Source organism: Argiope bruennichi, chromosome 4 (assembly GCF_947563725.1).
Source record: "Argiope bruennichi chromosome 4, qqArgBrue1.1, whole genome shotgun sequence".
Classification (NCBI taxonomy): Eukaryota; Metazoa; Arthropoda; class Arachnida; order Araneae; family Araneidae; genus Argiope; species Argiope bruennichi.
The window spans coordinates 51,396,687-51,411,626 of record NC_079154.1 but is presented as its reverse complement, the minus strand read 5'-3'; the positions used below and the strand labels follow the sequence as shown (position 1 = coordinate 51,411,626).

At 29.0% G+C, this 14,940-nt stretch overlaps 1 protein-coding gene across 7 annotated transcripts in view; it reads left to right on the top strand.

Moving 5' to 3' along the window:
• LOC129967066 (major facilitator superfamily domain-containing protein 6-like) overlaps nucleotides 1–14,940 on the top strand; it is a 63,240-nt gene that overhangs the window by 388 nt on the left and 47,912 nt on the right. Inside the window, exons 1-3 of one of the 7 annotated variants that reach the window (XM_056081726.1) lie at nucleotides 7,056–7,317; nucleotides 9,334–9,453; nucleotides 13,393–14,688. The exons of 4 other annotated variants lie outside the window; for them this stretch is intronic. In XM_056081726.1, the coding sequence (XP_055937701.1) occupies nucleotides 9,387–9,453; nucleotides 13,393–14,688 (1,363 nt within the window). In that variant the 5' untranslated portion in view covers nucleotides 7,056–7,317; nucleotides 9,334–9,386. Of the gene's footprint in view, nucleotides 1–7,055; nucleotides 7,318–9,333; nucleotides 9,454–13,392; nucleotides 14,689–14,940 lie in introns of those variants that run through there. 2 more of the 7 variants (XM_056081725.1, XM_056081728.1) reach the window with 2 other exon arrangements.

Here is a 14,940-nt window from a genome sequence, read left to right as displayed (position 1 = left end):
TTATGCTATTGAACAATTAAAAAAGTCTGGAACTCTCTTAGTCAATATTATAGATTTTTTTATTTCAACCTTTGCACTCGGAAAAATAATTCGATGCATGATTATTTACATAATACATGTACTTATTTCTATTGTATTTATTAATACATATAGTTGCATGTATAAATAAATACATGCAACTGTTTTGAGTTTTTCTGAAAAATGAATCGACATTTTTTTACCATTTTGCAGGTATTTTAATAATTAAAATGAAATAAATAAATGAATAAAATGTTAAAATGATGCACCATCTTGAAAAGCACATTCGAGCGCAAAAGGTAAATTTCTGAGATTAATTTGTGATATGATTGTTTCAGAACAGGTTTTGAGAAAAATAATATTAATTCATTTTATTTGTATTCAGATCAATGCTTTTCAGGATGGCTTCTGCTCCTATTACAACGAAACAAATTATTTATCTGTAAAGCAATGTTAATAAAATATTATTTTATGCTAAAATAGCATGATATAATTCAAAATATTATAGCTCAATTTAATGCTTAATACTGTAATATAATCATTTTCAAACAATACATGATATTGTAACACCCAAATTGTATGGATTAAATGAGATGTGATTTTATATTACCTTAAGCAAGAGGACTGAAATGAAACAATTGTACGTTTTTTGTTAATCAAAGTCTTAACCAGTTAATATTAAATGTGTTTCCCGAAAATTATTATTAAAAATTCTCTTATTTCGATGTTTTAATTTAGCTGTTATAATATTTACCTGTATGTTTAGTACTGTATGTGCGTGATGATCTGATGACAATACTCCTATTTTAGGATCAGAAGATCGTGTGCTTGAAATCAGATTCCACTAAGTAATTCCGTATATATTTCCATGTACACAAAAAATATGTAGTTGTGCTTCCAAAATTTTCTTATGATTATGGTAGAAAAATGTGGCAGTGTACGCTTTTCTCATCTTCAAACCATAAAATTACGAGGTTTATCTTTAATATCTCTTACAGTTTCGTAATCCTACTTTCATATTGTAAATAAATACATAGGACAGTTGAATGTGGAATCTATATTCTCAGTTTCATTACCTGGGTTAATAATTTCTTAAACTGATGTAGCAATATAAACTTTAACCCTATAATGAGGCCGCGGTGACATGGTGGTAAAGTCATGACTTCGTAACCGGAGGGTTTCAGGTTCAAGACCCGAATCCAGCGAAGAACTGTCTTGTAAAAGGTTGTGGTACACGTTAAATCCGCCAGGGTTAAATGTCCTCACGTTGGTGCGGCGTAGAAACTTGGAGAGGAGGTGCCAGCTCAGGTGTCGTTCCCGCCATCCGACCGCGATTCAAAAGAAAGAGGTTCGCCCCAAAATAGTTCAAGTATTGCTTTAAAAAGTTAATATAACTGAAATTAGCCTTATAATTCAAAAGTGAAATCATTATGACTCTACACTATACTCTAAGAACTCGTCTCTATAAGAAAAAAAGAAAATTAGCTCTTCTAACTAACTGTCAGCAGACCTTGAGTAAGTTCTCACTGAATTAGAGAAAGCATATATTGACCAGCTTTCTCAAACTTAGTGGAAAAGTTTTAAAATATAAGAATCAAAATCCCTCAATTGTAAGCCAAATGGAACCCAAGAATCCTGGGTTTCAATATACCAAGGTTCATCCACAAAAGTTTTTGGTTTGTAAATTGATTGAAATAAGAGCGAAATTAGAGCGGAATGCTAATGGCACGTTCGATAAATGCTTCAAGAGCGATTCTTTCTAATTACAAATTATGGATTAACAGCTATCGTAAATGAAATTTTGATTTCTGAAACTCTGCTTTGTATTAAATACATAATTATTTTGTATTCATAAAATATATGTACATTTTAAAAATGTATTAATATTTAAGGAGAAGTAAGAACATATGCTTTTTATGCATGTGAACTTAATGTTCTGTAAGAGACTTGAAAATTATTTCCTATGATAGGTTAAAACTATGATTCATGATTAAATAGATTCCAACTTTTAGAATCCTATTCTTTCTTTAGTGCATGAGTATTTGAAATACAGTTAACTATTCAAACCGAAACAATTGCTTAAATTTTTATTAAATAATATTTCAATGTATTTTTATCGTGCCTTAATTCTCTTTCACTTCATTAATTTTGAAATAAAAAATTCTTTTCTTTTTTTTTTAAATATTTTTTTCTTTTATTTTGTAATGTTAAACCTTTGACTGAAATATTAGTAACTATAACCGTTAAAGTATATGTAAAGTAAATAAATATTCACAAGAAATTCTGGTTAGAGTGTTAACCAGAATTTTTATAGAAAAGATTGTTCCTTTTAAAGTACTACATAATAGATATATTATACAGTTTTCTGTCTGTTGTAAAAAAGTAATTATATCCTAATAATGACAAGTAATACAATTCTGTAACAATTATCAAATTTTTTTTCTATGTCATAGTGCATCAGGCTACTTGATCGACGTTTTTTTTTCTGTCACAGTTTGTTGGATTGATTTAATGACGATTGGAATATTATTTATGTACCGCATTTGTTTCATTATTTCAAAAATAATGCAACATGAAATTAACAACTATCAAACTTCAGATCCATAATAAGACTGCATACATCATTTTCAAGAATTTTGTTACAGTTTGTGTATTTTGTTTGCATATGTCATTTTTCATGATTTGCATCTTTAACTTTCGATTTTATTTTCGTATAATTTTAACATTTACGAAATACATTCATTTTTGCATTTACTTGTACGAAAAAACAGTAGTGCGATCGTCAGAAAACTCGAATTGTACATTTTAGAGATTATCCAATTTCAGGTTTAAGGAAGTCCGAAAAACACATTTTTGGAATTATATCTGTTTGTTTAACATTCAGATACTTCAAAAATATTTAGAATTAGACGAATGAAATTTGGTAAATTGACTTAACACCAAATTTATAGCTAAATATCAAAGTTTGAACGAAATCTATTCAGAAGAAGGCTGTCCGAATACAAATGGACACGTTAACTACAAAATGAAAAGAACTACACAGATAAGAATTGGCACACAAATTAAATATCTAAAAGGTAAAATACCTACAAAATTTTAAATAAAAATCGTTAAAGGGATGACCATCTGTTGATTTATACTTCTGCATGCATTTATTTAACTTGACAAATTTAAAACACGATGACTTTATTAAATTTGATAAATAATCTTTTGACTACTTTTGCAGTTCTGTCAGATTTGAATTTGAATCGATTGGAAAAAAATGTGTCCAAATTACATATTCGATTTCCTAGTACTTATGTATTATTAATCTTATGTCCTACGATTAATCGCAAAAAACATCATCAATGATCTCAAGATTCCGTAAAAATGTGTTCGCTTGTGCTATATAAATCGCCAAGGCCAAGGCATTCGCCAATGGCCTCAAATGGCCACCAAGATCCTAAGATATTACCTAATGTAATTTCTTGACATGAGTTTACATCAAAGACTTAGTTTATAAGCCTTCATTGCCGAAAATAGTCGATGAACGTAAACATCACTGACCATATAAAACTTCAAAATGCATGACATGACTTTAACTGCAGATTAGGTGTTTGGTGTTTATAATTGAACAAACATTTATAATTGAAAAAAATTAGAATGATTTTCTTTTTTTTTCTATATCTCTGATTATATTACGTACAATAGTTTTGAAAATAAAAATATTTAACATCCTGGCATTCATGTACGCTAACCCTATACTTTATATTTGTTCCCTTTGTATTTATCTGTGGCAACTAAAAATGTTCTTTTTTTTAATACATTTGAAGCTGTCATTTGATTAACAAAAAGAAATCCGTTATTCTAGTAAGATTGATAATTTCGAGTTTGACTGTCACTTAAATACTGCGCTAACGTAAAATAAAAATTGTAACTACGGCACCCGAAGATGATCGCATTAAAACGCCTGCACATTTTTAGTTTCTAAAAGTACTCCATATTATTTTGAATAATTGCTGCGATTGATTACTCCATATTGATAGTCAATTATATCATTTGCATAATAATAATTTGAAAGGAAAATCATCTGCAGTATTTCTTCAAATAATGCATGGTTAAATACTCTCAAAAGTAGCAGAAAAAATAAAACAATAAAAAAAAGTTTCCTTTGAAATTTTTTTTCAATCGTTCTGCGTCATTTTTCTCCCTAGTTCATTGCTCTTTTTCAAACCTCAGAGGAAACATCGAGTTGACGCCTCAGATAATGTTTATGGGTCTGGGCATTTTAAGCTAAAGCACATTCGTTGGATGATTACACTTAGAAGATTTGAAACTCTTGGCCTTGTACCAGACCTTGTATTATCCCAAACGTAATGATTCTGATGTATTATTACGTAGTTCTTTTGAATTCTTCTTTTATTTAAACGAATAAAAAAAAAACGTTTTAATTTTTTTTCTATTCTCTTAAGTTGATATTTTCTGCCTGGGAGTTAACGGTAAAACTTTTTGAATAAAAATTTAGACGTATTGATTATAAACAATGTTGAATGTAATATTGTTTGCCAATGGATTATGAAACCCACCTAGCTTTTGCGCATGCGTTAGGATGAATTTAATTCTTCAAAATAGGGGTAAGAAGAAAGATGAAAATAGGAGATGTTTACATTTAACAATAGAGTAAACTCGAGTTTCTCGCGGACTAAATAAAATCTATACTTGTATATAAAGAGCTCAATATGTGTGTGTTGGCGCTCTACAGAAAAGACCATTTGACCTACAGCTACCAAATTTGGTACATGTCTATCTTGGAGGTCGGGAATGTGCACCTGGGGTCCCTTTTTTTGAATTTCTAATTAGAATTTTAGTTATTAATTAAAAACTAACTTTCCCGTCAAAAAAATCTTTTCATTTTCTCCACCGCCAAATGAGTAAGGGTTCAGTTGTTGTTGTTGTTTTTTTCCCAACAGTAATGAGGCTAGGCTTAAGATTTTTCGGCTGATTCTTTCAAACGATTCTGTTTATTTTCTTAATGTTTGATGCATTTAAAATTAAACATTGTTAATTAATCGGTCTTTCAGATACATTATGAAGTACTTTTGAATAAAAATAAAACAGAATAAAGGAAATTAAAAATTTCTAATCTGCATAGCGTTACCCCAACTGGCGTAGAAAAATTCACGCATTTGCGTTACCGTAACTGGCGTTGAAAATTCACGCATGCGCATTGTGTTCTAATTGTTGACATGACAACCATTATCAACTTATGATTTAAATTATTTTTAGATTAGTTGCATGCTTTTGTAATTAAAGTGTATTTATGTTAGTTATATATTTTTTTGTACATGCTTATAGTTTTAAGTCCATCGTTTTTTAAGTAGTTTTTTTTTTAACCTGCTTTCAAGCGATTATTTTAAACGATTCGTTTTATTTTATTAGTGTTTGATGCATTTAAAGTTAAACATTGTTAATTAATCGACCTGGTCATGATGAATCTGAGAAAATTTTGTTGACAAATTCTTCAATATTACATAAATTAAGAAAGATATTCTTTAGTGCCCATAACGTTTAAACGCTCAGTGACTGTTTTCAGTAATCATATTACAAAAAAATACTTTGTTTCAGTAAAAAATATTATTATATTAATTGCAGATTAATCCTTTCCACTTTAATTTAAAGTATAAATTCTACAGGAGCTAACAGAAAATGAGAGAGATACATATTACGTGACATATACGACTGAAGGCGTTTATAATATTATGAGTGAATTATATGACTATCAAAATTTGAAGTTTTAAAATATTTTGATGAAGAAGCTATTAAAGTAGGAATTGCATAAAATATTTAATTATTAAAATTTTAACGAACATTAAGATTGGCGAAGCGGCTGGTCGCCAAAGGCGGCTAGTAAATAATAAATTCAGAAACGACACGATACTCACATACATAGAATCGTCGAAAAATGGTCGTCTCGAGATACTGAAATGAACAGTAAATATGAGGAAATGACGAATTCAATTGATATATGATGGATCTTTTTGTGGGTATAATTCAATATGACGCGTTCATTAGACATAAACATTTTATGCGATTCAACTATATTCATCTCGGTACTGCTTATTAAAGAACATTTCCTTACTTATTCTAGAACTACCGATGTTACATGCATACCTAGTTTTAACTCACCATCAAACTGACGGGTTTTTAATCATCATGGCTTTCATTGTAACTTTTGACGTAGTTTATGTAAATAAAAGAATGTAATTTAACAAAAACAGCATTTGATATAATAGCTTATTTATTATTAATAAAAAATTAAGAAAAACAGTTTGTATTTGCATTTATAGGATATTCAGTTAGAGCTTTTAGTTCTAAACTGAATCATAATTAGAATAAAATAGATCCTATTATAATGGCTGCCAAACTTTGGGTCAATAAATATAATTTCATATGAAAAATGCAATTCAGATTTTTCCAGGAAATGTTTGAAAATGATGTATAAATGAATGCAAATACATATTGTCCATCAAAGCATAAAATATTATAAACTTTGAAATCACTAAAGCCGTCATTTGGACGGGTCTTTATAGGTATAAATAAATATGACTGGGTATAAATAAACATAGGTCATACTGATTATGGAAGTTAAAATGGCTGAGTGAAAATGGATTAGGAATATATAACTGTTCTTGTATTTCATTAAAAGTGGTCATAAAGTTCTAGAACAACTCATAACTTATATCAAGATGTTTTTGCATGAAATTTAAAACCGTCAAAATGACAGTCTTGTTAGTTCTAGTGTTAATTTCTCCCTAAAAATACATCTACCTAATATGTCCATGGTCCTAAAAATATTAAAAATTGGTCATCAATATTTATTTTTTTGTCAGCCTTCTATACAAAAATTCATTAGCATCATCGTAAAGATACACAGTTTGGAAAACAGCGTTATTCAATCCAAAATCATCTGACCAAAGGTCACTTAACTCTGGAGGAAAGCCCGAAGATCAAGATCTGAGATAGGCATCTCTGTTTACAGAACGAATTTCTGAGTTTGAAATAGGAAACGTTGGCATTTGGTATATATCAGACTGACCTTGGCAGCGATTCAAGAAATCGGCACATTTGTAACCATGATGTTATTTTGGCTTAGCTCGTAACTTCGTTTTTTCGTATAATGACATTTTGTACTACTTTCGTTAATTGATGCATTGAAGGAAAAAAGCGTTATTTGTTGAAATTTATATTTTCTTTTATTACTTGAATGATAATGATTGAATGTTAAATAATTTTTCTAGCCGATTTCAACGCAGATATCGAGTAAGTTATTTTCACGTATTTCATTTCGAGTTAAAATGTTGAAAGCTACTTATTGTTTGGAAAATCGCTTATGAATAGTTTGAAACAGAATAAAAGACATATTTACTTTATAATCAAAATATTATTCATTTCATGCATATGTAATTATTTTTTTGAACACGGATATTTCCATTTCAGTAATTATTACAAAATATGCTGTGAAATAGATTGTCAGCGGCTATTAATTTCATAACTTTATTAAAAAAATTTAAGCATTTATAAAGCATGTTTCAATATTAAAAGTAAAAGATTAAATTTGTAAATACAGAGACATATTGTTTATTAGATCTTAAGTGAATGTGACCCACTACTAGAGTTGCTATATGTCCTGTATGTATATATGTATCTTTCATGGTATTTCATTATTCAGTCCCGTGTTAAATACTATTAATTCAGTTTTCTTATTGAGTATTGCATGAAACAGGCTAACGTTCTGTGGATTTATTTTTAGAAATGTTTACAATCATTCAAATAATTCTGTCTTTGACCGTATGATTCAAAAAGTAAAATGAACGAGTTGGCAGCTGTAATTCACACCTGCTTTCTAATTAGATGTTTCCTTCTAAATTACAGTTAACTCTTAGCACTTTTGTGTCGAGTCTTACAAAAGGATGCATTTCCACATTCTTGTCAGATAATTGTTGCTATAAAAATCGTATGACAGCTAAAACTCTCGCATTCATTTTTAGGAAATATAATAAACCTTTAACTCTTTTTAAACGCTCTAAGCACAAAGGAATTTTTATGTATAATAAAACTATAAGTATAATTCCATAATTATACAAAGTATACTATGTATAAATGTATAATTATGGAAATTAATAGTTTTAAGAGCTCAACGTAGTTAAGGTATAGTGAAGGAAGAGTATATTAAATGTTTTGAATCATTTAGAGCAAGATGTGCCAGCGGACGTGTTAAAATATGTTGGGGCGAAATTGGATTATCCAATTAAAGCATGTTTTTAAGCAAATTAAATTCTGATTTAAATTTAGCAAAATGACAATTTCGAATTTATCATTAATTTTTATTAGTAGAAACAAGAACAGTAAAGAAATTATCAGTATCCGAAATTCGTTAACAATTCAAAAAAGAAAAAAAAAACTTTACTGTTTATATTTATAATAAATGTCTTGAAACTTATTGTTTGTAAGAAAAATAATTATAAATTTTTTTAAATAATCCAGTTACTCAAGTAATGAACCCCCCCACCCTCGGGAAAAAAAAACCCGTAGGAAACTATTGTTTCAAAAACAGAAAAAAAAAATTATTCTGCAATTATTCGACATTCTATTCTTTTTGTAAATTGTACGTATATGGTTTAATAAAGTTTAATTGTGGTTCTATTTTTGAAAAAAAAAAAAGCTCGGAGATGTAAAATGTAATTCAGATTAACCTAATTCACCTAATTATAACATTCAAGAGCATAATTATCTGAATTAAGTAACATCTTTATCTTCAGTGAATGTTAATAAATTCCATTATATTTCATGATCATTATGTGCCGCCATCTAGGATGAAGTTTGATAACTATAATTTTCTCCTCAAAATTCAATATTTTGAATGATTGTTTCGATATCAAAATTTGCCAGGAAGATTGTTTGGAAGTTACTGAGAGCTTAACCTGAATGTATTATAAATCCCACTAAATTTTGAATATGCTAACAAGGATTAAAAAATAATGAAACTGGATTCCAACAAATTTAAAGATGTGTTAATTTTTGAGTGAAAAATTATTTCATCAAGACTTAAAATTTATCTTTTTGTTTCGTTAAATGTAAAAACCTTTTCCTTACAATTCAGATTTTATATTTTTTATATGTAAAAATTCATTTACACATTCTAAGAAATTTCACTTTCAAGTATTTACTCAGTTCCTTTTGTAAAACTTGAAAAACAATGCAATTCACCTAATTTTTAGAAAACTATAAAAATGGATTAATAAATTCATAACTAAAATTCTTGAATTGTTTCTTTAGGGACCTGCTTTACTTTCATTCACAAATATTTGTTAATATAGTTACAGAAAGCAATGGGAGCATTTCAAGTAAATAAAGATTTGATTCCTATAAAAGCGCATTATTTTCTACTCAATGGCGGTAGGTGATGTTTATTGTTTGTTTTTTAAAAAAAATAATTTTTTTCAGATATTTTATATAGTAGAGACAAATAAAAACGCCTTATTTAAGATTTCGTATTATTTTATGCGCGAGGCTGAAGCAAACCATTTAAAATTAATTTATTTTTTAAAATCATTTGTTTAATTAACCCTTGGAATTATTTGACGGTCAGAGATTCGCACTCCACTTGTTTGCTTAAGTTTTTTAAGAGTTTAATTTATCATTCAGATCATAAGATCTTAAGAGTTTAACCGTCACAAATTTTGCTACTTTTCAATACTATTGGCGCATCAGTGATTAAATCTGTTTCAGACGCACAATTTTTTTTTTTCAAATATATCGGAGTCTAAAGATTTAAAATTTGTACACTATATTCATAGAAAGAAAACGGCGCGCTTTCGTTAGCTTTTATCGCACTAATATAGATGTCGAAAAAATGTAATAATAGAATAATTTGATAATATACATAAATATTAATGTGGAAAACAAATCTAGATTTAAAATGAGATTTTGTTTTTTAATTATTAATTTGTCGCCTTTGACGATCAGTGCCTCAGCAAGAATTTAATTTCAATTAAAACATGATTTATTCAAAAAAAATTAAGTATCAAATTGAAATGAACTTTAAAGTTATTTTATTTCAATATTCTTACACAAATTCTATTTATTCTGTATATGAATCTTTTTAATTCACTCAATTCCCATAACATAACGCTATTAAAAGTATATTCAGTTCTAATTACACGTTGTCTATCTCAATAAGTTCACTTTTTTTATTCTTCATGTGGATAGTGCAGTTACAAAAACATTCCCCCCCCCCCCGTTTTTAACTTTTTTATGTATGAAAAATGCTGTTGAATATTTGATGAAACGATATTTGACGAAACATTGCTAAAAATTACATTAAAAAGTATTTTTCAAAAGTTTAAGATTCAGAAGAAGAAAAAAATTTGCGTTGCAGTTAAGTTTGATATCATTAAAAAATAGATACATGTTTTTAAATTTTAAAATGGCATAAAAATATTTTTGTATAGATATAATTTTGGAAGTAACAGTGTGAAAATTCTAAAATTTCACTGGATTTTTAATTATTAAAGTGTAAAGGAATTTTTTTAAAAATAGCTTTAGTGCACATTCCGACTTTCCAGTGTATATTTATGCCAATTTTAGTAGCTCTAGGTTCTATGGTCTAGCATGTAGAGTAATAAGAAACTTTTTTCTTTATTAGTAGTAAAGGTTTTCATTGATTGCATTTTTGTTGAACTGTAAATTACAGAACACAACAGAATTCTTTTGTATCACACGATAATCCTGTCTGCGTCTCTGGATACATGAAACTTGAGATTTTGTTAGTGAACTTGAATTCATGCAAACGTGATACATATCAAATTTAGAACTTCAATTTAATTTATGGGAATACATAGTGCATCTCGGAGAAGGAAAAAACGAAATGAATCATTGCATACGACAATTTTAGATGAGTGTGCAGTTAATCTTGTCATACTACTGCGATATCTCGCGAGGTGACCCATTATTTTTGTTGAGTCCTTTGCCACAGGGAAAAGGTCAAGGTCAGTAGGAAAAAAAAAGATAAATAACAACTGCTGTTTATTCGAAAATGAAACGAGCAATTATTAATATTTTTGAATTAGTTTAAATAAGAAATTATTCACCCATGATACCATGCTCATTACAAATGGAAAATAAAATAATACGCTAAAAAATTAAAATAATTTCTATGAGCGCAAAAGAACTAATTAAGAATAATTTTGTACTGAATAAAGTGTCATCAAAAATATGATTTTTTTAAAATAAATGAATTGCATGCAGCGATTTTGAAAGTTCTTGTAATGCTCCTAACTATCTCAACTGAATCTTTGAAAAAATCATTTGGAACGACTGCTATAGAAATGGAAATTCTTTTCTCTACTTCGAGCAGTTTTGAAAACTATTTTCTTCCTGGATTCTTTAAAAGTTTTAGCATCATAAATTAATTTTATCACAATATATCTCATCATGGTAAAACACTCCGGCAATGCTATGATTATTATTGTTTTATATATCCTCTAATAAAAAAATATTTTTAAAAAAGTCAGGAATTTTGCAAATTATAATTTTATGACTAAAATTTTTAATTCGTTATGATTTTTTTTGGAAGGGAAAAAAGGGGGGCCGTCACAACATCCCATAAGACAATGTCCACTTTGATGTTAGACATGCCCTGTTCCATTTGTTATGAATATGATACCATATGTATTTATTTCATTGTCCTAATAACATTTGTCAGTTTAAAATCACCTGAAGCAAATATTCGTTCAGTAATTACATTCAGTGGCATCTCATTTTTACGATAGGAGTAAGCATATTAGTGTATAATGCGCTCGTGTAAAAATTCCCAATACAAATTTTATGTATTAAAATTAGTAGGGAAAATTGACTAAAATTTAGTTTTAATCAAGAATATTCTGTGTAATGTTTACATCAGAGGCGAAATATTATTTTTGCACATTTTAACAAGCAGTATAGAAATGTGTCCTTTTTTACTTATTCTTGTTTGTGAGCTGTTTGCCTACGTATAAATATTTTATCAATTTATGTTAAATGAATGCGAAATTTCAAACAGTAAAATGTATACATTTATAAATTTCAGTTAAGGCTCAATAAAACAACTGTTGAAATCTATCTCTACTGAAACTAAAGATGAATGTGTGCATGTTGGTGCTCTTCAGGTCAGATTGTTTGACTTACAGCTATGAAATGTGGCATATTTATACCTTAAAAATAAAAATGTGCACCTTCGTGCGATTTTTTTTAAATTTTAATTTTAAAAAATTCAGTTAATTTTTGGCATTTAGCCATTATAACTTCCGAAAATATTGTAAAACAAAAAATAAATTTCACACCGCTCCGAAATTAAAAAAAAAAAAAAAATGTCTTTTTTATGATGCCAGTTTAATAATGCAAATTTTTTCTGGATTTTGGCAGCTTTTTATATAATTATATATTGCCTATTTCCAACAATAGATTGTTTTCAGAAATTCAGTCCATTTTCATTTTTTTTATCAAATGTTAACAATCGCTTGATTTTCTTCCATTGTTGAAAGCTAAAGAAGAATTCTGTTTAATATCTTAGTAATTTAGTACACAGATTAAAAAAAGTGAAGTTCCAATATCGCAGAATTTAGTAGATGAATCGGACAATTACGTTTTTAATAGCGCTATGAAGTTATGAAACTGATCTCCATTAGAAATGTTCATGTGCACACTGGACCGAACATATGAAACACCATTGAAATAAAATGGCTCTAATATCTAACAATTTGATAAAATCATGAACATTGTTTTATTTAAAAGATTTAAATATAAATCAATATTCCCGCCAAATCAACCGATCTCCATCAATATTTGTTACATTAACTAGTAAATCTACTATCTTTGGCATACAGAATAAAGTTCAATAATTCGCTATTTAAAAATAAACTCTTTAATAGAAAATATTTTGAATACAAGACAACATTCTCATTGACTAGACAACATAAAAAGTCTTACTTTTAAAATCAAGTCGATTTAAAGCAAGGCCTATAAATTGTTGCTATTTTGCTCAAGACTGCTAGTTTGTTATTTTAAAGTATTATTTTTCTTTCTTTCAAAAATATTATTTTGCTTAAAATAAAAATTCACCAGTCGAATTCGAAATCTCGTTATTTAAAATTTTTTTTCTTATAGTATGTTCTTTAAAAAGTAAAGAAAATATACTTTTTATCAACTCATACACATTTTTTTCTTAGTGATAATTCTTTCTAGTGTTTTCCTTACCTAATGTAAATATGTTTTCTAATTTAATTTTTTTCGATTTTCTAAATCAGAATTGTTTTTAAACATGCATACTAATTATGAGGGTGTTACTTTAATGTCTAGCTCATGCGGGTGTTTTGCCTTTCATCACTGTGTATGCCAAACAGTTGGGGATTTCGGCAGATGTCATTGGACTTGTCATGGCAATTTTGTGTTGTGTCACTGTCATATCACGACCTTTACTAGGAAGCATAGCCGACCACTTACAGAAATTGAAGCTGGTCATGATAGCATTGATTTTCATTGACATCTCGGCGGACATGGGTTTGAACTTTATTCCTCCATCGACGACAGATCTAACACAATCTTCAGTAGTCTGCCATCGGAATGTGTCCTATATATTTCAATTTGATCCATATGCCTGCAAAAAGAATTCTTCATTCTGTGACAAATGCATTTTGTCTTGTGATATATGCCAAGATGATAGTGGCATCTGTTTAAAAAACAGTTTAGGACATCCTGAAACTTTAAAGGATGGTAATTTTTTAAACATACCATTTGAATGTCTTGAAGAAGCTATGCCATATTGTCCTAAGGACAAAAATGCAACAATTTGCAATGAAAAAGATAGTATTAAGAATTCTTCTAAAAATCCAATTCTTCAATTGTGTTTCCTGAGTATTTTTACCGCCATTATTTACATATGCAATGGATCCATTGTTAGCCTGTCAGATGCAGCTTGCTTCAACGCTTTAGGCACTAGACCAGAACTCTATGGTAAACAACGTTTGTGGGGAACAATTGGATGGGGATCTTTTGCTTTGTTGGCTGGATATCTTAATCAAATACTTACAGGTACTTCTGGCAAGTATAATTTTTCAGCTGGTTTTTATATGCTCGTCTTGCTTTTACTCACAGATTTACTAGTGATATCGAAACTGAAGCTGAAAGATGTCAAGGCATCTAAAAACATCTTTAAGGATGTTGGCCTGCTACTAGTTAAACCAAGGATAGCCATATTTATCTTACAAGTGTATTTTGTAGGTATTTTTATAGGAATATCCAGATCATATATTTTCTGGTATTTAAGATCACTCCATGCAAGCCAACTGGTTCTGGGTTGCTCGTCCGCCGTCCAGTGCTTTCTGGGAGAACTGCCTTTCTTCTTTTTCGCTGGATGGATCATCTCCAAAATCGGACATATCAACACATTTACAATGTCATTTGTAGCGAATGGATTGAAATTTTTGACTTATTCGTTTATAAAGAACCCATGGTTGGGCTTGCTTATAGAATTTTTACAAGGACCCTGTTTCGGCACCTTCTATACAGCAATGACATCCTATGCAAAGAAAATTGCTCCTGAAGGAACAGAGGCGACCGTGCAAGGATTAGCAAGCGGAACCTTTGAAGGTTTAGGTAAGCATCTGACTAGCTTACATGAATATAAAATGAGATTTTCGTTTAGTTACAATATTAGTTTCAAAATACCTTTTAACCTGTAGATTTTAATAGTGAAATTAGAACGGAAATTAACGGAATTGTGAATCATTAATCTTTATTTTAGGGATGGATGCACTTACAAAATATAACCTATTTAACATGAACTGCACATTTCGAGTATCCGACCTAATGTGGCGGAAGGGCATGCCGGATAACAAAAAAAGCCGG